The 25,954-nt window shown below is 37.8% G+C and overlaps 1 protein-coding gene across 2 annotated transcripts; it reads left to right on the top strand.

Moving 5' to 3' along the window:
• NPHP3 (nephrocystin 3) lies at positions 1-24,948 on the top strand. 2 transcript variants are annotated; one of them, XM_082303369.1, is made up of 27 exons: positions 1-444; positions 1,071-1,196; positions 2,436-2,586; positions 3,356-3,508; positions 4,813-4,946; positions 5,197-5,357; positions 6,774-6,921; positions 7,465-7,539; positions 8,052-8,231; positions 9,629-9,732; positions 10,474-10,588; positions 11,642-11,785; positions 12,316-12,413; positions 12,893-12,995; positions 13,649-13,731; positions 14,778-14,916; positions 15,723-15,887; positions 16,401-16,498; positions 17,340-17,462; positions 17,807-17,996; positions 18,134-18,375; positions 18,778-18,853; positions 20,013-20,140; positions 21,767-22,007; positions 23,022-23,147; positions 23,476-23,591; positions 23,777-24,948. In XM_082303369.1, exons 1-27 carry the CDS (start codon positions 91-93, stop codon positions 23,955-23,957), a joined length of 3,954 nt encoding a protein of 1,317 aa, XP_082159495.1. In that variant the 5' UTR covers positions 1-90; the 3' UTR covers positions 23,958-24,948. The 2 variants fall into 2 exon arrangements, with proteins under 2 accessions (XP_082159495.1, XP_082159496.1); XM_082303370.1 differs by lacking the exons at positions 23,022-23,147; positions 23,476-23,591; positions 23,777-24,948 and having other exon boundaries at positions 21,664-21,891.
• Positions 24,949-25,954: the final 1,006 nt, after the last annotated feature.

The following is a 25,954-nucleotide window of genomic DNA, read 5'->3' as shown; positions in this document are numbered from 1 at the left end:
GCGCCGGGCACGTCCCCGCCGCCAGGTCCCGCCGTGGGTACAGAGCCCTGGGCTCGGGGTTAGAGCCTCGCCCGGGGCGGGCGCGGGGCCATGGGCACGGCGTCGTCCCTGGTGAGCCCGGCGGGCGCGGTCGGGGAGGTGATCGAGGACACGTACGGCGGCGGCGGCGGCGAGGCCTGCGAGATCCCGGTGGAGGTGAAGCCCAAGGCGCGGCTGCTGCGCGGGTCCCTGCGGCGTGTCGGCGGCTCCCGGCCCGGCGGCCTCATCGGGGCCAGCTTCAAGTCGACGGCCTCGGTGCAGGAGCTGGAGTGCGTGGCCGAGTACGAGCGCCTGAGGAAGGAGTACGAGATCTTCCGCGTCAGCAAGAACAACGAGGTGGCCTCCATGGTGAAGAAGGAGGCCAAGCTGGACAGGGAGAACAAGCGGCTGCGCGCCGAGCTGCAGGTAGCGCCCGCTGCCCCCGCGGTGAGGGCACTGAGCAGGGAAGCTGGGGCTGCTAAGGACTCGTCCCGCTTCCCGGGGAAAGCTGTGGCAGGGAGGTGACGGGTGCGAGGAAAGGCAAGGTGCTGCGGAAATGGTGCGTGCCCGTGCTCTCCTGCTGAGCCGTCGGGATGCCGTCAAAGTGCGCTTCTGGGGATGGGGACCACACCCTGCGCGGCTGTGAGGACCAGTGACAGCGCCCGAGGGAATGGCCTGGAGCTGTGCCAGGGGAGGCTTAGGCAGGATATTAGAAAATGTTTCTTTACCCAGAGGGTGGTCGGGCACTGGAACAGGATCCCCAGGGAAGCGGTCAGAGCACCAAGCGTGACAGAGATCAAGCGTTTGGTCAATGCTCTTGAGCACAAATACTAGGAAATTGTGACTCTTGGGGTGTCCCGTGCAGGGCCAGGAGTTGGACTGGATGATCCTTGTGGTTCCCGTCCAGCTCAGCATATTCTGTGATTCTGGCTTCCCTACCCGAAGGAGAGATGTAGGGTTCTGGGATAATACTGTAGTCAGACATGAAAAGTAATCTAAAACCTCTTATCAGTGATAAAAGTCAGAAAAAATGAAATATTCAATATTTTCAGGCACTTCAGAAAACATACCAGAAAATACTAAGAGAGAAAGAAAGTGCATTAGAAGCTAAATACCAAGCCATGGAGAGAGCTGCTACCTTTGAACATGATCGAGACAAGGTCAAAAGGCAATTCAAGGTATGGTTTGACTTTTTTTCCTGGGGAAATGACCAAAAAAGATGGATGTCACTTGTTCACATTCCCCAAACAAACCCTTCTCCAACATCTATCATGAGGTTCTCTCCTTCTTAAAGAAACCTTAGAGTGTCATAGCTGTAGTTGCCTATTTCCATTAAAATAATCCTACCAAAACCTCTCTGTAAGACTAAGAGGAAAAAAATAGGAAATAACTTTTTAAATATTAAAAGGAGAATATGGAGTGATATATCATAAACCAAATTCCTGCTTTGAATTTGAATGCAGGAGTATATTCATATTTGAGAGTGACAACAAAACATGAGCTGCAAACATGCTGAAGGAACGTATAAACACAGGGTTCCATTACTTCTGAATAAATTTTATGTATTCCATTGTAAGGTGTAACACCTTTAGCTTACATTTTTTTAAAAAGTGGGTATTAGTGCATCTCTTTTGACTGCAAAAATATGATAGCCAGTTAGTGACAGTTTGCACTCTGGAGGGATGACTTGAAAGGCCAGGCAGATGTTTCTGCTTTTCCTTTGCTGCAGATGATACTTTTGCCACCCAAAACAGGGAAGTAGGTCCTAGTTTTTCACTGTTTTCAAGATTCTTCATGTCCTTACTTGTAGCTATTTGTAGCTATGTGTAGTTCATATTTGGCAGCTGTATAAAAAGAGGATTGCTTTTGACCTTATTTAAGAAAATGAGACTTGAAGACTACTTCATCTCTTTGAATTTAAGTCTTGGGTCATGTTTTCTTCCCCACAGGATGGTAATACTTTACAAACAGGACAGCTGGAGGTGCTTGATCACTTTCTGTCATAGGAAATTAAAATTTCTGCAACAATAAAAAGTAAATACAAGATTATATGTCATTGTAAAAAATATATGGAAGAATAAAAGGGAAACTTTGAAAAAATTGTTACATGTAGTGATTTTAGCAGACAAAAAATTTAAAAAAGTAAAAGGAGTTATTTTCATTTTTAATGAACATACTAATGCAGGCTTCTTTCAGAATGGTATGCTGAGGTTTATAATGGTAAAATTTTAAAAATAGATAATTTTAAACTATGGTTTCCTGCTCATTTCTGACTCATGATAGCTTCATGCTCACATTTTCATGCCTCTGCCTGCTAAATGAATGCCAGAAACTTATTTTTCCAATTGAAAGTACGTGACATGAGCTCAGGAACAGATACTGAATTTTAAAGATTTTCTTTTCTTTCCTGCTCATAGATTTTTAGAGAAACTAAAGAAAATGAGATTCAGGACTTACTGCGGGCCAAACGAGAGCTAGAAGCAAAACTCCAGAGACTCCAGGCCCAGGGAATCCAAGTGTTTGATCCTGAAGAGTCTGATTCTGATGATAATTGTACAGATGTTACGGGTGAGAATTTTATCCCCAACACTTTGTGTTGGAACATGACCGAAGTCTCCAAATAATAAAGCAGGAGACAGATGTTTATGTTGTTTTGAAAAAAGGTTTTATTAATCCAGATTAAAAGCAACTTAAAGTAGTTTGAAGGTAAAAGCAACAAACCTTGCAAACTTGGTTTAGATAGTGGGAACCTCATATTTCTGGTGTTACAAATGAATAGATGAAGGCAGAGTACTGTCTAGACACAGTGACTTGAACACTTTTTAAAAATTGTTCTGTCAACTGTTCTGAGTTTTCTAGTCTCTTTCTGAGTTTTCTTATTCTAGAACTGAGAGATAATGCTGCAAAGGATCCAAAAATCAGACCTGAAACTAGAGGGAGTCTTAGACACTTTGGATGATGACATATGCCAGTGACAGCTGCTGTAGGTTCCAGAACAGGAGAATAAGATCTTTAACAAAGATGAAGTATGTACAAAACCTTGTATATGCTGTATGAGGAATTTAATAACATGGAAAGGGTTCAGATGTGAGCAGTCTATGTAACAGCAAATACTAGGAAATACCTTCAGCCTTTGGTGTCATGGATTCTCATTAGCTTTGGACAAGCAACAGTTTAGAACTACAGCACACAAAGGTGTGAGTAAATCTGCTGAAGGAGAAAAAATGATAGTCAGTGGCATGTGGCAGTAGGTTTCAGCTGGAGTGTTCAGGACTGGTAATTTACCTTGTGTAGTGACAATGAAGAGGGGATTTTTTGTTTGTTTTCCAATTCTTAGCTACTGGGGCACAATCTGAATACTGGAATGGAGGAGTGTTGGGAAGTGAGCCATCCATGGGTAGTATGATGCAACTTCAGCAGTCTTTCAGAGGGCCTGAATTTGCTCATAGCTCCATAGATGTCGAGGGACCATTTGCAAATATAAACCGAGGTAAGTAATGGTAGTTCGTTTTGCTGGGATTGTAGGTGTCTATGGAATTTTTCCAACCATTCTTAAGTAACTCTGTTCCTTCTTAGATCCTTTTCTGTCCATTCTTGGGCAATTTAACTAAAGGATTGTTTGGAATTCTTTGTAAAAATAAAAGGACAGGTAGCTAAGTTGTGTTTAATATATGTGATGGCTATGGTATGTGCAGCACTGATTTAGCAAACAGCAGTTACCAGTGCTTTCTTGTATGTTCCTTATGTTCACAATGGAAGATAGTGACTCTTTCTTTCAATATCTGCTGGTGTTCTTTTTTCCATTTGTACTCAGATTCTCTACTTCCTGAGTATGAACATCACATTTGTATTAGAATAAATTATACCCCTGTTTTTTCATTGAATTTGCGTGGGTTTTGACTCTGCCTAGGGGGCCACTTATGGAAATCTGATTGCAAGACCAGGATGTACGTGTTGTTATGCAAATCAGTGCTTGATATTTTCTTGTCAATAATTGCTGCTTTTGAATTTTGTTTCCCAAGTGGCTTCTTGTAAATTGGCTTCTGATACTCTGGTTTCCTTCAGCCTTTCCTGGCTCTGAAACCTCTCCTGCATATAGTTGACTTTGCTGGCAGTTTCTCCCTTTTTTTTTCAATCCTTCAGTCTCTAATTCAGAAGTCTGTGCCTACAAAGTGGGAGGGTGAGGGTCTTCCCTGGGATGGCTCCAGCTTCTTACACTAAGCCTCTCATCAACAGAACCTATTCCTATCTTGAAAGAATGATCAGCCACAAAATGAAGGGTCTAAGAAAGTTTTAAAACTCACTGCTTCTGTAGGGAATAAATATACAATGCTACAGAAAGCAATGGATTTTTTCTCCAGAAGAGGAAGTTCCCACAAGGCATTTGCTGTCATTTATTCACATGGTCTAATTGAAATACATGTAGATCTGAAGGAAAAAAAGGTGTTTGCTTATGAGTGAATTTATTACTCTTGCATATTGTTACTTATTTTACAACTATCAGCTTGATTTTGTGGAAACATCTGATCAATCCTTTTTAAAGGAAATATCATTGTGATGATAATATAAATATATTTAACACTTTTGTTTTGCCACATTATCAAATTGTATGACATTATCAAATGGTATGGGTTCTTGAAGTTCGTAAAATTTAAATAATTGAGTAAAAACACTGCTATTATTTTAAATAAAATGTAGTATTCATGATGTTAAGAGGTGATGACTTATCTGTTATGCAGTGTAATGACGTGAAGATCTCTAAGACTTCATTTTGGTTTTTCTTTTCGTTGGCAGATGATTGGGATGCTGCTGTTGCCAGTTTGTTGCAGGTTACTCCTTTGTTTTCCCACTCTCTGTGGAGTAACACAGTAAGATGTTATATTATCAGTACTGATGAGACTCAGCCAGAAGTGAACATCTTTGTTAGAGTGAGTACATCATAAACTTATGCTCCCTTATACGCTGTCTTGTTTCCAGTGTGATGCTGGTTCAGAAATTTGTCTAATACTTTTGAAAGCTTTAGTAGGTGTAGTCTGATTTCAGTGAAATCAGTGAAAATATTGTCAAGGGCTTCAGGGAAAGAAACTGCTTAGAAAAAAGGAACAGAGATCTGTTTGATAGATCCTTAGTGCTATGCATATTTAGTAATAAAGCACTGTTATTCACATTTGCTTTCAGAACTACTCTCCAAAACTTCAAAGAGTCTGTGAAACAATGGGATACTTCTTTCAAGTTGTTAATTTTTCAACAGAGAATGAAAGGCCTCTTCAGGATGTAAGAAAATGGGAAATTGAAAAAAGTTCATTAGTCATTTTACTCCTGCATTTAACTTTGCCAAGGTGAGTATTTTCCAGGCTGGTGAAACAAATGGCAACTGGTAATTTATGCAGAGTGCATAGCTTATTAAAATGTATGGATGCTTTGCTCAGTACATTGCCTAAGCTAGTAACTTCAAAGTGATACTCCTTCAAACTTTAGGTTTGTTAGTGCAGACACTTAAAAGAACATATCAGCTTTGTACCATTTTCTTTTTCTTGTAGCTACAAATTCTCTTAAAATACAGCTTGAACGATGTCTTCATAAATGTTTTGCTTTCCAAGACCAGCTCTCTGTTGTGCGTGTGGCTGTGTCTTAGGAATTCAAGATGGCTGGTGTGAATGTCCTCAGTGGTTTTTATTTCCTTATCTAGCCTTACACCTGCCTGTAGTGTTTGTGATTTATTCTATTGCATATTAGTGCCTGGTTTTGGCTGTCTTTCAGACTAATTTCATGTCTCTCCTCTGTGTTACCTTATGCTAGCTTTTGACAGTTTCAATTTACTAAAGTCATGATGTTTCATGACAAATAGTGATGGAATGTGTTCTGTTTGTTCAGTGAGTAATTTCTTAATCTTCTAGAAGAAGAAGCATGATTCACTAAAGTAAAAAACACCAAAGGAGGGATACTTTTTCAAATTGTGTTAGGAATGTTACTGGTATGCATTATATGCTGTTGTCAAAAAACCCAGTTTTATGCATGTGAGGAACAAATGTGTAAGAACAAAATATGCAAGGAAAAAAACCCCAACAGTATTAATTTAGAGAATTTCTCTTAGAAAAACTCTGATGAAAATTGTAGTGCTTGTGTAAAGATGGTAATATTTGAGGAATCCTGTCTGCTATTGTCAGCATCCCCAAGTAGTATGGTTCCTTCTGTGGAACAGCAATAGATATCCATGGATGTCATTCACATATATAAATGCAAAGTACTTTTGAATTTGGAGGTGTCAAATTCTTCTTTTTAAATACTAGAAATTGAAAGACTGTCCTCCAAGACATCTGATAAATACTAAAGGAGTTTTCCTAAAAAGATCAAAGAATAGAACAGAACCTTCAGATAACTGATAGCAAAACATATACATGATGCTTATTAATGATATGTGAAACCATGTTCTTTCCATGCAAGGCAATTACCGTTCATGCTGCATATTGGTATGACAGGAAAAACAGCTTTTAATTTACAAATCAATAATCTTAAAAATTAATAAATGGTTTTACTGGTTTTGGTACAAGTAGCATAAATCTCCCTCTCTTAGCTTTTCCTTGCTTCAGATTTTTTCTCAAATTCTCTGTTGAAGTATTTGATTGCTTTTTGTTATAAATAGATATGACTTTTGAATTAGATTTTGCAGTGAAACCCATCTTCGGAGCTTGTGTTGATTGAACTGTTTACTACAGCAGTGTAATATAGCACAAGAATGCTGATTTCCAATCTAGTTGTTTGTTGGAGGACTGTGAAGAAGCCTTCTTGAGAAATCCAGAGGAAAAACCCCGGTTAATTTACCACAGAAGGGAGGATGGCAGAGTCAGTTCAGTCGCAGTGCAACAGTTAATTGAGCAAATTTCTTATGTGAACAAAGCAAAGGTATGGCATTTAAAAATTGCTATAAACAACACTGCATGCTAATAGTCTCAGATTTTAGGAGAAATTGCATTGCACTTATTGCTCTGGATGCTCATTCTGTGAGCAGATGGATGGAGCTGAAATTTATGAATGTTATGAAATTTTCATTAGCAGGGGAGAAAAAAAAGCCACTGCATTTTCACTGAAAAAAAAATGGCTGTGCTGTAAGGTTAGAATTTCTTACCTGTGTTTAGGCATTTAAATGGCAAAGTTGTTTATCTGAGGTCCCTCTGTAGCACTGAAGGGAATGAAATGTACCTCCAGAGAGATTCCTGCTGCCTGAAAATTGATCAATTACCATTTATTTTCATCTGCAGAGACAACTCTTGAGAACGGCTGAAACTACATGTGCACCTTTTAAAGTTCTTAGGCAAAGTGAATCTTACATAAGGAAGGCAACAGAGTGGAATTTAAATGTGTTCCAAAATGTTTTTGTTGGAAGTCCTAAATACTGTTCTCAGTTGGATTTAGAGTTGCATCATGCATTGTCATTTACTTTTTCAGATGATTGACCATGTTGGTGGTGTGGAGGAAGGAGCGTATGAAATCTATAATTGTGTGGAAAAAATAATTAAACAGGTAAAGTACATGAGGCATTTTAGCTTTTTATGTCTACACTGATTTATGATCTTAAATTATGTCAGTGTGATTACTATGTGGTACTTAGATGTGATTCAAAATATCTCTTTGTTTTATCATTAATATCTGGCAAGCAAAGAAACGTCCAGGTGGAAAATAAAACCCCAAACTGAGCTCTGCTTTTATGGACAAAAGCACAGGACCAGGGAAAAGGGTTCTATTTATGGGCCTAAATTAGCTTTTAATTTCTCTTTATCTGTATCATGGATATGTTCTCTCCTTTTTCTTGTGGTGAGTTGCTTCCTCTATGAGATATCTAAAATCAGTGTCTTGAGACCTGTGCATTCAGAGTTAACTTGGTTTCATCTAATTGCTTATTTATTTGTGTTCTCTGCTACCCTAAGAGGAAATGAACATATTGGTGTTAGTAGAGCCACACTCATATTGAGACTAACAGCAAATGTACTTGCACTATAGTTGCAGTTTTCTCCATGTAATTTCTTTTTACTAAGGATATATTGGGATGTGAAATGACAGACCTAGAAGGCAAGGATTTGGGTAATAAGGAAGACTCCACTGCTCCTGAAGAAGTTGTTTTTGGTGATGTATTGTGGGATGCACACGATGAACAAGAACAGATGGAAGCTTTTCAGCAGGCCTCTAATTCAACATGTGAGCTGGGATTTGAGAAAGTAAGTACATTATAAAGGTATATGGATGAAGAGAAAGTCATCACTCACTTCCATCCCTTGTTTGGCAAGATGCACTTCTACAGAAGAAGCTGTGTCTGAGAGCATCCTGGAGGCTATCACTCCTTACACTGGAAGAAGCCATATGTCTGATATAGATGGCATATTTCTTTTCTGGGAGAGATGCCAGGTGATGTGTTGTTGAATGACATTGATAAAGAAGTAGTTCTTGTGCCTGCACTGGAGAAAAGCACTGTAAGTGTGCCAGAAGCAGAGCATCCTCTTAGACATTGGTCATCAATAGAAAACACTCTGAATATCTATCTTTTCTTCTTTTATTCTTTTATTTCTCTTTTATTTTTCCCCAAGGAAATCCAATCTTTTTCTTGACACCTGGAGTTAGGTCTTTAGGAGATGGTTAATGAAAAGATTTCATCTCATCATGCAGCTATAAAAGAAGAACAAAGGAAACTTGAAAGTGGAAAGCTGTTGAATAGCTCAATATTTACTCATTACTGGAAATAAATTTTTTAAAACATTTCAATTTGCGAGTATCAGGAACAGTTATATGTTGGGAAGATAAAATGAATGTAGGAAGATAAACATCAAAGTCATCACGGAATGTGGTGCCATGATTTATTGGGGCAATGTAATGTAAGCATGCAGTTTCTGTTACTGTATTTAAATTCTTAGTACCCCTATTTTACTAGCACAATATATTTTTTTACTTCACCACTCATATCTTGGTAATGGTTTGGAGGATTGTGCCATCTTTACTACATTCTAGAGCAACAGAATAATAGCACATTAAGGAAAAAATACCAATATATGTCTTAATGCACCTCTTATTTTGGAGACAAAACATTTCTCCCAAGCAGATGAAGGGTGGTTTGTTTTGATTTATTTTGTCATCTGCTAGAACATTTTTGGACATTCATGTGGTGAAAGAAAGCCTTCTTTTGTATGCTTAGTGTCTCAAAATATTCATGGCAGATGCCAACTTTGAAGGCATTTTTTCTGACAACCATATCCAGTGCAGAGTAGTTTGGGAAAAGGAGGAGCGAGGAGGCCTGAACAGATATAGAACCCAGTTGCTTTACTATAGTAACACTATTTCAGTTTATTAGCACTGAAGGTTCCATTTTAAATAGAGTTTTGAAGAAAGTGTTAATTACTTTTACACTTTTTAAAGAAGACATAATAAATTCTGGGGTTTAGGTGTGGTTTAGGTGTTTCATTGCAACATCTATATACACTTGTATTGTATTGCATTTCAGTAGTTACTCCTTCACCTTAATAAATCAGTACCTACATTTTGAATCTAAACGGTTTACAATACCAGGCACTATATTTGATCCTGAAACAGTGGAATATTTATAATGATTGCTTCTTTTTTATAGTATTTTGAACGTCTAAATGACCTAGTAGCAGCACCAGCACCAATTCCACCGTTGCTTGTATCAGGAGGACCAGGCTCTGGGAAATCTCTCCTTCTGTCAAAATGGTAGTTTGGTTGTTGGTTTTTTTTGGTTTTTTTTTGTTTTTTGTTTGTTTGTTTGTTTGTTTGTTTGTTTTTTTAATGAATGAAATTTAAGAAAAAATTTCCATTACATTTCAAACATTGTGTCAGTCTAATACGTAAAGTGGGGGCATTTAGAAAGCACTGAAGTTATTGAAGCATCCTGGAAAGATTTGTGATATTGGAGTAGCTTATTTCATCTGGACTGCATTTAACATCTCCCTGACTCCAGTTGCAACACCTTACATATCTGTCTTTGCACAGCATTACAATGTTGTTTTGATAGCCCAATGATGTTGCCCTTCTCTGATACACAAGAAGGGTCCTTTGGAGTCTTTTTAACTGAAATAAAGAAAAAATCCTGATAATTTATCATAGAAATGTATTTTATGGTCACTTGTATGCTATGACAAAATTTTCTGTCATAAAAATAAATTGATGGTGTCATTGCCTCTTAAAAGCTTAGGGGCCTGTGACTATTCAGTGCCAGGAAGGGCACTTATTAATTGCTTTCAGTACTGGGGAGAGCAAAAATGGAATCTCACCTTGAAAGTTCAATTATAGCTCAGGAAATGTCTGTCCTGTTTTGTAAAATAAACATGGAACACGTGTAGCTAAGATATTCTGTCTCCTTTGGCAAAACTGATGCTTTTTGTTTGAGATCTATTTGCAAAAGTAGAGTCTGTTGAGTCTTTTTTTTTTTCTTTTCTTCTCTTCTTTCATTAGGATTCAGTTACAACAGAAGCATTCACCAAACACTCTAATTCTTTACCACTTTGTTGGGAGGCCCATGTCTACTAGTTCAGAATCTGCATTGATAATTAAGCGCCTTACTCTAAAGGTAATGCTGTATTACATCCCCTGCATCGCATCTTTCTTTGGGAACTGCCAGTGTGTGTATGTCCAAAGATAACATTTTCTACTAATTTTTCAGCATCAGTGGAAAGTAATACAAATGTAATAGAAAAACATTCAAGTTCAGATTGGGGAGGCAATCTGGGCAACCTGGTCTGGTTGAAGATGTCCCTGTTCATTGCAGGGAGTTGGACTAGGTGGCCTTTAAAGCTCCTTCCAATCCAAACTATTCTGTGAGTCTATGAAATGTAAGGTGTTATAGAATGAGGGGAATCTGATCCTATACACTTAATGTAGATCAATTAAATAGCACCTCTGGGATGTCCATAGTAGATCAGCATTAGCAGTTACGTTTCCAGTGACCTATATTGATGACTTACAAAACCATATAAACTCCTTCCAAAATTCCCTGCCATCTGGTCAATGAGAGAGGCAGGTGGTACCTCTTCTGTCTATGTGCTTAGAAACCTGAGGCTGTATTGGCCACTTGGCACCATCTTATTCCTAGACTAGGCTCTCTCCTATGTTAATTTATTTTTAATCGTGTGCTAAACATGTGGGGAATAAGCAGGGATAATTTTTGTGCCAGGGTCTGAACTTGCTTTTTCCATCACAGAGTGGCACTAAGGGCCTTTCAGTACTAAAACCTGTAGAAAAATGTAATCAGATGTGCTATCCTTGCAATTTTCTCATCTATCTTAGATGTTTGCCTGTTTAACCTGTGCAACTTTAAGTCCTTTAAGTCTCCAAATTTCTTGTCCATTGTGTAAACTGAGGTTATCTCTCTAGAATTTACACATTGAGTTCAATATTCTTTGTTCTGCATATGCCAGCTTTCTGCATATACTAGAAGGAAAGAACTCTGTGTGAACTTGGCTAGAAAAATTGCCCCCAAATCACATGGGGTTTTTTTGGGGGGAGAGGGTGAGGTATGGGAGGGGAGCTGGTTTTTTTTCTTCTCTTGTATCTATAGGACTTCTTTAAACTATCCTAGCTGATTTTAAGGTAGAATTTCTTGTACATGTTTATAATTCTGCAGCTTATGCAACACTCTTGGTTAGTATCACCTCTGACTTTCGATCCAGCTAAACTCCTGGAAGAGTTTCCCCGTTGGCTGGAAAAACTTTCTGCACGCCATCAAGGCAGCATTATTATAATTATTGACTCTATTGACCAAATACAGGTATGCCTTCAAAATCTTTGCCATTTGTCAGTCTAAAGGCAATCTTGACTATTGTAATAGGTTCAGCCATAACTATGTATCATAAATATTAGTGTTTGCTTTGCTCTGAAGAGAATATATAGAAAATAGTTTTGTAAAAAGTGCAGGTGAGTTATTTTTGTAGATAAATTTTTCGGGGATTTTTTTTTTTTCTTCTATATTTTATCTTAACACCTTAATTTTTGAGCAGTCCAGGCACATTAGCTATCCAAAGATTCAAGGCTGTGAGCTGACTTAACAGGCATGTGAATAGCCTTGTTTTTATGAGGTGAACATTTCAAAAATAGTGTTCTATCTGCTTTATTTAGTGTACAGTTGTGCTGATACATATAAATGGGTCATTTAGGACCGTCTTGAGGACCAGATCTTGAAAGATTTTAAAGGACACGGGAGAACTGAGTTTCATTGAGTTGAACACTTAATGAAACATAGCAACTTCTGGCACTGTTTTGAACAACCTCTATATTAAGAAATGAAAATTTGTTTTTAAGCAAGCTGAGAAGCATATGAAGTGGTTGATAGATCCACTGCCAGTGAACGTGAGAGTGATTGTATCAGTGAATGTAGAAACGTGTCCACAGGCTTGGAGGTATGTTATATTTCTTTGATGTGTCAGAGTATCCTGGGTTAGAATTATTATTTTAAATCGCAGTTACTCATTGAAGAGCAGACAGATTTGTCAAGACGTGGAGATTTAATAGGATTAGATTTTGCAATCTGTGAGAAAAATGAAAGCTTCTCTATCGTAGCTGCAATGACAGATTTTAGCTGTTGGAAAACCAGATTTTTGTTTTACTGTGGTGGATCTATCCACATGACTGTATGAAAGATGATATTAAATGCCGTTAGATGCACATCAAGAACTTCAGTACCATGATGTAGATTCAGGATAAGGCTAAAAGTGGAAATTTGACTTCAGATGACTAGAATTTCATAGTAGCAGGGAACTGTTTCAATTACTGCTTTGATATAAATCTTTAAAAAGCCCTGGAACTCTGATACCTTTTTTTTTCCTTTTGTGTGCTATTTAATAAGGTTCGAATATGACTTTGCTCTCTCTTACCAAAGGTTATGGCCCACTCTTCATCTTGATCCACTGAATTCCAAAGATGTTAAATCTCTCATTAGTGCAGAATGTAACTCTGCAAATGTTAAATTGACTAAAGAACAGGTATGTCTGTTGCAGTTCTTCTAAAATATCTTACTCTAGTATAACTTTTAATGAAATCATGGAAAGAAGAAATAAGCCAAGCTGCCAAAAGAAAGAATTATATGTAGCTAACTAAATACAATTGCTCAAGATAGCATGAAGTTTTTTTACTTCATAATTCATAATTCATATAATTCATAATAAAAAAATACTAGAGTATTTTTACCCCATGGCTCATAGCACTGAAACACAGATGGAACAACATAAATTTTTAACACAAAAACTGAGCAGTTGCACATACTGCTGTAAATGTGTTATTTTATTTTAGAATACCAGGAGATTTAATTATGTTTTCATTAATTATTATTGCATAGTACTGTAACAATGATTGGCAGAGTCAGAAAAACAGTATTTTACCTTTGCCTTTGAGACTGATTCTGTAAGGTAATCCTCATGTTGAGATATAATGCTAGATCCTAACTGTTCATCTTAAATTCAAATGGGAATTTTCACTCATATGCTCCTATAGCTAGAAACATGTGCAGCATTTTGTGCACAACCATGTTATAGTCTTCAGATGTTATAGATAGAAGAATATCTAGAACTATTGTTTTCTTATCAAATTGTATGGTTAATTTCATCTCAGTTCACAGATTTTATTTGAAATGTTGTAGGAGAAGAAGCTTGAGAGACATTGTCGTTCTGCCACAACTTGCAATGCTTTGTATGTCACTCTTTTGGGCAAAACCATTGCTTGGTAAGTTGAGGTGTTCTGGAAGTGACTATGCTCATCACTTAAAGATTAGAGGACTGTAAGTAGGTTAGCCTTTTGAAATACTTTCATTTAGCACAGAATGAATCTTGTTAAGAGAAAACAATGGAGAAGTTCTCCCTCTTCACTGACTGTGAATGCAACGGGAACAGAAATCAGCGAGTATACAGCGACCAGTTTGATACTAAATGAATCCAAATAGCTGTACCTATTTGTTTTCAGCTCTTCTATTTCTGTTTTATGTTATTCTTCTTTCTGGGTGTATCAGTTACTTCAGTGCTTTTTAAAGGTATTTGGAGAATGTTGGTATTGTGTTGTTAAACAGTTAAATTCAGATGTGTTGTATTCACTGATGTACCAGAGAGTTTGCCCCATCCCTTTTTAAGGCTACAAGGATGATCAACAACTGTTCAGTTCAACAACATCCTGCATATGGTCCTTAGCCTTATAATTCCCACTGTGGAGAAAATTAATCTTCCTTCTTGTGCAAGAGAATACGTAATAAGTGCATTTGCTTATTATAAACCTGGACTTCATCTTGTAGAGAAAGGTGCATTTTTAGTTAAGATACTCCCAGAAGATGATACACTAAATGGTAATTTATTCCGGGTGACTGATTTCATTATTTTTGTTCACATTTTATATTCTAGAAGCCTTAATTCCTCCTGGAAACATGCTTTGTAAATGCATTAAATGAAACAGCAGCATGTGGTTTTATCTTTATCCATCCTGATGTTCGTATTTGTATTCCTGCTGGAGAAAAGAACATCGCTGTGTACTTTTTTTAATAAAACTGTTGCAGCTATTTAGAAAAATCAGACAATATGACAGAAATTGGCTTGGAAGAACTCACCTCTTTGTTTAAATCTCACCTATTCAAAAATCTCACCTATTCAAAAGGTGCTATGCACCTTTTGAACCCAGTAGGAATCCAGAGAATATTTGAGATAGAGCTCTTCAGTAGTTTCAAATCAATCTTACTCAGCCAAATTAAATATGCTAAACCTTACCCTTTCTGTCCTTCTGTTCAGTGTTGGAAATACAGGAAATATTGATGAGATTCTTCAGCGGTGTTGCCAGTGTCAAGACACAGTGTCACTGTACAGGCTTGTTCTTAGATCAATTCAGGAATCATTGCAGAGTGATAAAGAGAAAGGTCTTTTGAGAGAGGTAAGCAGAGAATGCATCACTATTTCTACAGATAATGAATACTCTTTCCTGTAAAGAGTTTTTCTTAACTTAAAAGTAAATACAAATTTATATGAGTTCATAAGTATGATTCAGAGATTACTGTGTATTATTATTAGTATAGAAGGGGCAATTTAATAATTATATCTGTTGCATAACTATAGAATGTATGACTGCTTTGTGTTAAATATAAACTGAGCTGTTGTCTCACAGAATAAGGCAGGGCTTTTACACTATGATATGATACAGAATTAGCACTTCCTTGCTGATCACTATCATGATGTAGTGATAAACTACATTGAGCATAGTAAATGCAATCAAAACGTGGTGTCTTGTGAATGCAGGCATTGCTTATTACATTTCTGGCTCCTCTTCCTACCTTTGCAGAATTTCCCTCTTGTGAGAAGCATTTTTTTTAATTAGGACACAATACTGAGAATTGCTACTTCTTTGGTGCTTGCAGCACAGAGCCCTTCAGCATATTGTACTTAGATAAAAGTTCCTTATGGTAATGGAGTTATTCTCTCCCAGTGTTTTAGAGGAAAGCCTAAGGAGCCATTTGTTTCTTCCAGAGTGTCCCATTTGGTGCTTTATCTATTAGAATATTAAACCATTAACACTGAGGTCTCTTCTTTGAGAAGAGAGAAAGGGCTTGTGTAGTCAGGTTTTTTCCCTTTGGCTATAAAGTTATCACAGTGATAAATAGGATTTTTCTTGACATTTCAGTGTAACTAAGCTCTCCAGCAAATATTGCTAACTGTGTGAAATCTGTTCTCTGCTCTGTGTAGATACTGTGTGTCATCGGTGTCAGCCACAATGGGGTGAGTGAGTCAGAGCTAATTGAGCTTTATCCTGAGCTGACTTCTGCAGTGCTGGCCTCGCTCCTTCACAGCCTCCACAAAATGTGTCTGCTGACATACAGCTGTGGTTTGCTGAAGTTCCAGCATCTCCAGGTATAGTTTGTAATTCTAAACATGTGCAAGTGAAGCTCCACCCCCCCCCAACGCCAACCCCCGTTTTTTAGATAAGTTCTTTTGTTAGTTAGGTTGGCCTTGAAATGTTTGTGTTTGCTCATCCATTCTCCTTAACATCTGGTCTGATTTAGAAACACCTTGAAAGCTACCAGAGCTGTGATACCAGTATTGCTGAAAATCTGGCCTTGTAAACCTTCATAAATTTCTAATCTATTAGCTGTTAACTGTCTAATCTATAAGCTGTTAACTTCATGTATCCTCGAAAACACTGGCTCCACAAAAAACCAAGAAGAATTGAAGGAGAAGGGAATATTCCCTGAATAACCAGAGCTGTGGTCTAATATAATATGATTTGGTTTTAGTGCCTTTGTCATTGAAAGATTTTCAGTTCTACAACATGAGATTTGTTTCATCTTGCACAGCACCCTGTGTATCATCAGCACTTAAACAAATTAAATGGATTCCCTTTCTTTTAATTCTACTCTCTTTCAGGCTTGGGAGATGGTGAAACTAGAGTATATGGAAGCAGATGAAAATGTTACTTCTGCCTATAGACAAAAACTAGTGGAATATTTCACCATGCAGTTAAGGTAGGTCAGAATTCTTCCAGAAATGCTAAATTGCAGACTTTATGCCTCATAGATAGTTTTGTTTTCTTCATATACCTTCTTTGAGTTTAGGAAATTATTGTGGAAAAATAACTATGCAAGATTTTCAGTTTAGAAGTTTATTTATTGATATGTTGCTTTCTAATCTTGGAAAAGAGTAAGGTCTGTGAAGGGGAATGGGCATATGATAAAGTGATCATGGGAAAATGTAGGGCATGAATTTATACCATATCAGTTATATTGTGGTCTCCAAGCCCCCATGGATTTTTAAGTCCCAGCAAATGCTGGGAAATTTGAGTTTGCTCAGGACTTGAAGCAGAAGACCACTTATGTTCAGGAAGCAATTAGCACATAGATAAGAGGAGGTCCAGTAGGACAGCTGAACATCTACAAGTTCATATCCAGCTTGAAAACTGATTTGCATTTACATCCTGCGTTAGTGTGTCTCAGCTGCGGGCTGCGGTTTATTGCTCCTCCAAGCATCCACTGTTAGGTAGCAGGAAGCCAAGAGGGCTACAGTGTGCCAGACAAAGGAGGCACAAAGGGACAGTGGGCTGCTGCAGGGCTGCAGTCCTGCTGGCAGGCACAGATTAGCCCTTATGGGATGGAGAAGCAGCTTCTTGTGCAGTGCCTGAGGGTTCCAGTGCCTTCTGAGGTGAAATTAAAATGAAGATGTAAGAAAATGGAGTACATAGGTCTTACAGTAATCTGTCTGTTCAGACATTCAGGTATGGAAATTGTATGCTTGCCTAGTTTTCACATCAAATTGACAAGTTGTTAGCCCTGTCAGAGTTTTAAGTTTCATTTGTTTTTCTTTCAATAGTCAAGACCGAGTGACGTGGAGAAGTGCAGATGAACTTCCCTGGCTCTTCCAACAGCAGGGTGATAAGCAAAAGCTCCACCAGTGTCTTCTGAATCTCTTTGTGTCCCAAAACCTTTACAAAAGGTACAAAGGTAGCAACTGCTTTGGCCATTATAAACATTTCAAAGTAATTTTTATCAATATAAATCAGAAAGCAACAAATTCATATTAGAAGTATTTAAATAGTAGAGGCTGAAGGGCTAAATGCTGTTTCCATATGAATAATGTATTTTTTCTGTTCTGTTACACCCTGGGGTTTGGTAAAGGAATAAATACTGCTGTTGAATAGCGTTAGTCTCCATGGATTGTGTCTGTAGATGCTGTAGCATAACAACATCATTTGTGCATATAGGCCTTTTTGCCTAAGCTAGCATCCGTCTGAATAGAGGGGTATCAGAGATAAGATTCTTATTTCCTTGTTAAAACAGGGGACATTTTGCAGAATTGCTGAGTTACTGGCAGCTGGTTGGGAAAGATAAGAGCTCTATGGCAGCTGAGTATTTTGACTCTCTGAAAGAATATGAAAAAAGCAGTGAGGGAGAGGAAAGTATGATCTGCCTGGCTGATCTTTATGAGACCCTGGGACGGTTTCTTAAGGACCTAGGTCTTCTCAGTCAGGTAAGTACATTTAGAGATTGTTGTAACAGCAAAAAGGCAAATTAAGCAGAGCTCAGTGTGTGCTTTCTATGGCAGTAGTTAAGTCATTGTAGCATAGAGGATGCTGCCTGCTCATGCTCTGGACTCGGCTGTTACAGGCTGTAGCTCCTCTGCAGCGCTCTCTGGAGATTCGAGAGACTGCGCTGGATCCAGACCACCCAAGGGTGGCACAGTCACTCCACCAGCTGGCAGGAGTGTATGTTCAGTGGAAGAAGTTTGGAAATGCTGAACAGCTGTATAAACAGGCCTTGGAAATCTCTGAAAACGCCTATGGAGCTGAACACCCTCGGGTGGCACGTGAGCTTGACGCACTTGCGACCTTGTACCAAAAGCAGAACAAGTAAGCTTAATTACACTGCTGTTTTTGTTTTATGTGGAGGTAGTAAAAAAAAAAAGAATAACAGCAAAGGTTTTCTTCCTGAAGCCAGAGTTTTTCTTTGGTTCTTTTCTCTGTGTTTCCTATGTTCAATGCAACCATGAACATCCTCTCTCTATTCTTGTAGCAGGCCACCTAAGAGGGGCCAAATTTTGTGCTTAGTTCCACAAAAACTTTTAGAGATAAATGAGGAACATTGTCTGGCCCTAAGCATTTTGGGTATTTTTATATTTGAAAAAAAGGGGGATTCTTTTCAAGATTCTTAAATTTTCAAATCTGTCCACTCAAGTAACTTAGAATCTTTCCAGCATATTTATTGATGCTACATTTGACATTCTTCTAACACTACAAATAACTACTTTCAAGATACGAACAAGCTGAGCAGCTGAGGAAGAAGTCCTTCAAAATACGCCAGAAAGCAGCAAGGCAGAAAGGCAGTCTGGTAAGGAAGTGCTTGATATTTAAAAAAAGGTGCAGGGCATGTTGCATCTCTGCTATACAGACGATAAATTGTGTCTGCGGAGCTGACAATGCTCCAGGGCTTTTGATAATTGTGGGCATAGGTAGTAAAGTAGCTTAGCAGCAGCTTTGGTAGCTGCCTTTTCAACTCTGCTGGAAGTAGAGATGTATCAGTGCAACTGGAATGGAGTTGAGAGAAGTGGAAAAGAAAGAAGTGGATATATACATTTCAGAGGTGCAGAATTACAGCTGATACGACTGTGTGTCAAAGTGACAATGAAAAAAGGCGTTCTCCAGAATAACTGAGGCATTTATCCTACGAGTGAACACAGTGCTTACTGCAATGGAAAATCCCAGTAAAAATATTAGGTAACATAAAGAGTTTTTCCCTGTTTTCTTCTTCTGTGTTATTTTTAAGCTACAGGGTTTCTCTTGTCGTTTTTGAGCTAAGAGTTTATCATGTAATGCCTGTACTGTAAGATTTCAGCAAATAACTCCAGAGCTCTAGTTGTAGCTCTGATGGAAATAGTAAAAAACCATAAACATGTTGTTATTTCTACAGTGATTAAATAAGAATGAATTTGGTTCATGACAATTTGGTCTGTTTCTGTAATGAGTTCTTCTGCAAAAATATTTTTATCAAGACTGCAAGGATCAAAAATAGGCAGAGTGTGTAAAAACAGCTGCACTTTTTACTGTGATTTATTTTGCTTGTAAGCATTAACTTGTCTGCCCATTTTAAAAAGATTGATGTGAAGTCTTGAGTAGTATTTTATATGCGTTTGTATGTGGTGTTTAGGATTGGAGATTATATTGATTTTAAGTTTTGATCTTATAAGCCTAAGAATTGATCTGAATTGGTTATTTGAACTGTGCAGTTTAAGCAAATTAGCATGTGTGATGGAGAGTGATGTGACAACACAGTAACTTGAATTGCCTGGAAATTTTCACCAAAATTTCACATTTTTTGTGAAATTCACTGTTAGATTGTAAGTAACCATGTGCCATCTAGCTCAAAAATAGAACTTAAGTAGGATTATTGAGCTCCTTTGGCACCAAACTAAGTCTATTGGTTTTCTAGCCTTAGTGTTAAACTTTGTAAGTACTGGTGACTGGCTTACGTTACCTTCTCTTTGCTGCAGTGTGGTTTTGCTCTCCTGCGTCAGAGAGCCCTGCAACTGGAAGAGCTCACATTAGGCAAAGATACACCAGATAATGCTCGAACCCTCAATGAGCTTGGAGTCCTCTACTACCTGCAGAATAATCTTGAGTAAGTTGTACTGATTGTGACACATCCACTGAGTGTTCTCAGGTGTCTGGAGGCAGAGCATTGAGAACTAGCATTAAATGCAGACACATGATCAATACTTGTTGTGTGACCATCCCTGATTCATTCTACTGGTTTTTGTTCACTGTGAAATTCACTCCTATTTTCTATTTGCTACTGTTGGCATGTGAGTATTAAACAAGTCAGTGCACTTCGTGCATTCAGAATTGATGTTAACAGAGTTAATTAGCCTTTATTGCAAATACCAGTACTCTCTCAAATTTGTGCCTTCTCTACTCAGCTTCTCTATTTTGTGACTCCTTTGCTGTGCTTATCTTTGAACAGCAGGATTGTTGTTTTTCTATGACAGTATTAAAAGAAGTCCTGACCTAAATACTCATTGTGCTTGTAATCCTTAAGCTTTTACCCTGATGTCCTGTTAAAGCCAAAAAGGGCGAGAACAGCACAAAGGTGCTCTAAAAGCAGACAGAGATAAGCAGGAGTGTTGGAGAAGGGGAATAAAAGGTGCAAGACAGTTCTGATTGTATGTTTAGCCACTCTTCACATCAACCTCTTCAGCTGACAGAGGAATCTAAACTGTGTGTTGTGAGGGAGTTGTAAAGTCACCTAAATCCCATGTTCTTCTCTTCAGAGAAGAACAAAAGTACCCAGCGAAAAAGCACAGAGTAAGTTCTGGAAGTATTTTTACTTCTAGTTCTTTCTGTACCTGTTTATGGCACCAGTAGCTCTTGGATCATTACAGAAGTATATCATTATCTGGGATCTGCATACAGAACTTCTGTCAAATGCATGACCTCTTTAATGAAGGAATTTGATTTTTGACAGTTGGACATGTGGGGTTTTCATCAGTTTACCCTCATGAAGTGACTGATTATAGAGGAGCAATATCTTATCTAATCTCATACCAGATTGTTTAATATCATACATTATTCATACATAGTTCCTATTCAACACAACTTACTTCAAGAGTAGCTGTATCTCTACTATTTCAAAGGTAAGAAAAGGTATAAACTTTGTTCTAGTGGAGGTTTAAGGAACTTTTAAAACTGGATATTGTGTCTCTGCTCTGAACCAGCAAGCCCAAGACTTCATGTAGCTAAAATGAAATCAGTGGCAGAAGGATACGTCACTTAATGGTTTGTCACACATCGTCCTTCAGCACTGGCATAGAGTGAACACCTTTTGACACTTGTCTAAGAGCTCCAGAATTGAACCTACAGTTCTGTGTATAAATGGTCTTTTTTTCCTCTATAATGTAGAATGGATTTTTCCAATTTACTAAGATGACCTGTTGAGAATAGCATCATACAGAATTTGTGTGTATGTCAGGATGAGGAGCTGCATAGTTATAATGGATGCTGTCAATCTTAGGGTGGATCATCCATTGTTTTGATAGAGGAGCTGCTGTAAAACTGTAATGAAATAGTAGTACCCTACTGTAGTGAGATAAAATGTGCCCTTTGCTTCAGTGGTGGCATTACACAGAGTCTTTTCTACTTTGTCAGTTCTAAACAGATTCTACTACGAGTTTCCAAGGCTGAGCTTGGCACTTCAGCCTGTACAGATGTTACCAGCTTTAAAATATTGATGAACAACTATGTTGTGTAGGACAGCGGAGCTTTTCCTGAAGCGCTCATTGGAAATGCGAGAGCGCGTCCTGGGATCCGAGCACCCAGACTGCGCGCAGTCTCTGAACAACCTGGCAGCCCTGTACAATGAGAAGAAGCACTATGACAAGGCTGAGGAGCTCTATGAGAAAGCTTTGGACATCAGGAGGAGAGCCTTGGCTCCAGATCATCCCTCCTTGGCTTATACTGTGAAACACCTGGCAGTGCTGTACAAAAAGATGGTGAGCACAAGCCTGTTACTTTTTCATATCACTTAAATTAACTGTAATGTCTTTTTCTCTTAATGGAAAAATCATGTTTTAGGGTGTAGGAATGGTTCTTTTTACACAATGACCTTGAACTTTACAGTCAGTTTAAGGGTAACTTGAGGGCTTATGAGGGAGATAGTACTTCACAAATAAACTGTCTGGCTGAGCCACCTTCAGCTTATGTTGACTCAGTGAAAGATGAGCATTATTCCTTTGCAAAATGCACTGTGAGGCATAACATTAACAGTAGTATCAACTTCTGCATTTTGTAATTTCAAAATGTTTTATGAATATTTGTGTTTGTAGATGGTTGTTCTAATCATTTGGTATTATTAGTGTAGTAGTGATATACTGTTTCCAACAGCTGAACCAAGATCAAGTTCAGTGGGTTATAAGAATTTTATTTATTTTATATTTTCACATTTTACTGTTCTTCAAAGAAAAAAAAAACCTTGAAGATAATCCCTTGGATCAAATTTGCTCGTGTTTTCACTAAACTCTTACTTGCTATTGTGTGCATTAAATGGTTTTGGATCATGTTATTTTCTCCTCACTTCAGCTTCTAATTTTCATGCTGTTAGAAGCTGCAAAAACACTCAATATTTGCATAAAAAACCTCTTCGCTAGTTTGAAGGAGCACAAATTAAAAGTCAGTGGAGAAAATTATTTCAATAAAAGTACAACTGAAAATTCTTTTTACAGCCTTCTCAATGAGACACTTGTGGGGAAAAAATAAATTAGAAAAGGAAGAAATAGACCTATCTGAGAAACACATTAACTGGGAGTTGAATATGCCCAGTATTTTGGAAAATTAGGTTCTAATATTTATGATAAACAATTGTGCAGAATATAGCTATTAATTAACCAAAGTTAAGCCCTTATTCTAGAAACAGTTAGATTTTCTCCAGGGCTTTTGTTTAAAATAGGTTTTACTGTTACCACCTTGATACAAGAGAACTGAATAATTTTTTTCCCTGTTATTTCTAGGGAAAGCTTGACAAGGCTGTTCCTCTGTATGAGCTAGCAGTTGAAATTCGACAGAAGTCATTTGGCCCAAAACACCCGAGTGTAGCAACTGCTCTGGTAAACCTGGCTGTCCTTTACTGTCAAATGGTAAGTTTTTCATGCCTAATGTTCATTTCTCCTGTCTTAGGCTTTTTTATGATTTGTATCTAAATGAAATGAAAGAAACTTGATCGTATTTAAAAGGGAGATTCCTCATAGTACTTGAAAATTCTTGGGTTCCATTTTAAACGTGGAAAGCATATTTGGCAAGGAAAATGTATGCACAGAAAAGATAATTGCTGTGACTGGTAGGCATGACACTGCATCTAGGATGCATTGATACTATGTTGGCAAAAAAAAAAGAAAAGCCATTGTAATACACATCTGTAACAAAGAAATACACATCTGTAACAAAGAAACCTTCTACTACCCAAAGAAAAAGCAGATTGAAGCTTTGCCTCTCTATGAACGCGCACTAAAGATTTATGAAGACAGCTTTGGCCACATGCATCCTCGTGTGGGGGAAACGCTGAAAAACTTGGCTGTGCTAAGGTAAGATCATATGCTTCAACCCTATAAAAGCAAATTACTGCATGAAACATCTGGCCTTAGGTACTTTCTGGGAAAGTAGAGTTTTAATTACACTATGTTGATAGTATGGTGTACATTTCAATGTAAATGAATTTAGAGAATTGTTTTATTTGCTTGCTTCAACTTTGTTTTACTCTTTTCCAAAGCTATGAAAGGGGAGACTTTGAGAAGGCAGCTGAACTTTACAAGAGAGCTATGGAAATAAAAGAAGCAGAGACTTTGTTGATAGGTGGAAAAGCAGCTTCTCGACACTCATCAAGTGGAGACACATTCAGCTTAAAAAGTGCATTATCACCAAACGCTTTCCTGGAACATGGACAAAGGTGATACAAACCTGCTCCAATAAAAGGCAGTCTCCACTGATATTTTCAAGTAGACAGAAAATTAATAAGACAAATCCATTTTTGCAAGGATTACATACTGTTTTGGGACCGACACCTGTCTTCAGGAATGACATGGAAACAAATGTTTCAGCTTGAAATCCTTCTGCATTTGTAGACTGTATGGTACGAAGTGAGCTTCTTTCACTGTATATGGGTACACACATTAGTCACTTGCTGAAGTTGTAGCTATTACCAAAAACATGGATGCCTCGTAGCCTAAGTGCCAGGATTATAACAAATTAAGCTGAACCAGTTGTATAAACTCTAAGGGTTTTTTTCTGTGTTGCAATAGCATGTCTTAGAGGATTTGTGTATTTTTGTTCATCAATCTTTCCTGCCTATTTTTACCAGCCTTTAAAGTTGTTTCTGAAGAAAACGGTAATTTTGAAAAATCTTTGAAAATACTATTTAACCTGAAGTTTTACCTCTAGGGTTATTTCAGCCTTAAGCAAATTTTCATTCAAGGGACTTGTGCAAAATTAACTGGTTTCCTTGGGAAGCCAGGGTATCTAAATATATCCTCATCTACAGTTAAAGCTGTTGTAAGATTCAACTCTGTTCAATAATCAAAATACTTCCAGTGAAGAATCAGAATGAAGATGATTATGGCCAGATTTCCCGTTGTGCAACCTTTAGCAATACTTTCATTGTTTAATCTTACTGGATCCCTTACAATACAAGAATGTTTGTATTAGCTGGGAAACACTAGTGATGCAAAATAGTTTGCCATCAGATAAAGAATCATTAATCAAATGTACCTGCCTGTTGTATTTCTTAATACCTGAGTCATCTGGAAGAATCAGTTTGAGTTCTGTTCTCATTCAGTTCATAAATGCATGCATCAATTTAAATACATACTAAAAAAAGACTTTTTATAAAAACTAATGTAAGTGGAAAATTAATTGAAACCCTACTGTAATATTTCAGACGCAACTAATGTAAAGATTAATTTGATCCAGTTTGAAAAATGCAAATGGCTTTCACTTCAAAGGAGTACTTACCTTTCACAGTGTTTTTTCTCTTTCAGAGTAGAATTAAATATTATTCATGTCAGCCCATATTCTGATTAGGAGGAACTTAATATTTTGGAAATGCAGTAAAAAGAAAAGTGTATAAAACTGACAGCACAAATATACAACCCAAATTTGATTTTTAATATTAAGGTTTAGTTGAAAAAAAATCCGAAATATCTCTTGAAGGTGTTAGGATAGAGCACTAAGAGTTGACACTTTGTAATAGTTCTCTGGATATTTTCCTCTTATTCAGAAAATGGGTTTGTAAGCAAAGCAAGGGTATTACCACTCTTTTTCAGCTACCTTGGAAAGTTTTGAAAACTGGAAAGTTCTTTGCAGGATTGTCACCAACTAAGAAGAGGGGCAAAAGGAAAAACAAACAAATACACATGCAAAAAACCCCAAACCAAAATAACCCCCCAAAACCTCAGCCTACTCAGCTTGTGTGTGTATGTTGCCTGATGTTCTTACAGCTGGTGATTCTCTCCTCTAAAGAATTATCAGATGTCTGGTCTAGCTTGTCACCCCTGATTCTAACATGTACAGCGATATATCTTCCTCTCCTAAATGGTTTTCCTTATTGTTGCTAGCTTAAGTAAGAAGCTACTTTCTAGATCCTCAGTGTTACTGTTGCTGAACTGTTACTATTCTTCCATTGACCAACTTCTCTCCAAGTTCCTCATAGCTTGCAGGGTTGGTTTTGGAATAGAAAATCAAAATAAAAAATTGTTCCCTATCAGATCCGGGTCATCCATTGCCATTTGGCAAAGACAGTGAGGGATCCTGTGCCTAGCCTGTGAACCCAAAGAAAGCTTACAAGACAGTTTCCATGGAGTTGTACCTCATGGACAGCAAGGAAAAGTCATTTATAGATATGGGGTATGCCAGATAATACTTCGGTGTAGGAGAACTCCACCTCAAAGCAGAG

Source organism: Coloeus monedula (assembly GCF_965178545.1).
Source record: "Coloeus monedula genome assembly, chromosome: 1".
NCBI classification, from domain to species: domain Eukaryota; kingdom Metazoa; phylum Chordata; class Aves; order Passeriformes; family Corvidae; genus Coloeus; species Coloeus monedula.
The sequence above is the reverse complement of the archived record's forward strand: the minus strand, read 5'-3'. Positions and strand labels throughout refer to the sequence as shown.

What these genes read in the sequence shown, in the direction of transcription:
- NPHP3 (XM_082303369.1), top strand. Translation starts at nt 91, where the DNA reads ATGGGCACGGCGTCGTCCCTGGTGAGCCCGGCGGGCGCGGTCGGGGAG. An exon ending in TCTCTCCTTCTGTCAAAATG is followed by an intron (nt 9,733 to 10,473) that starts GTAGTTTGGTTG and finishes TTCTTTCATTAG; the next exon opens with GATTCAGTTACAACAGAAGC. An exon ending in TATTTCACCATGCAGTTAAG is followed by an intron (nt 16,499 to 17,339) that starts GTAGGTCAGAAT and finishes TTCTTTCAATAG; the next exon opens with TCAAGACCGAGTGACGTGGA.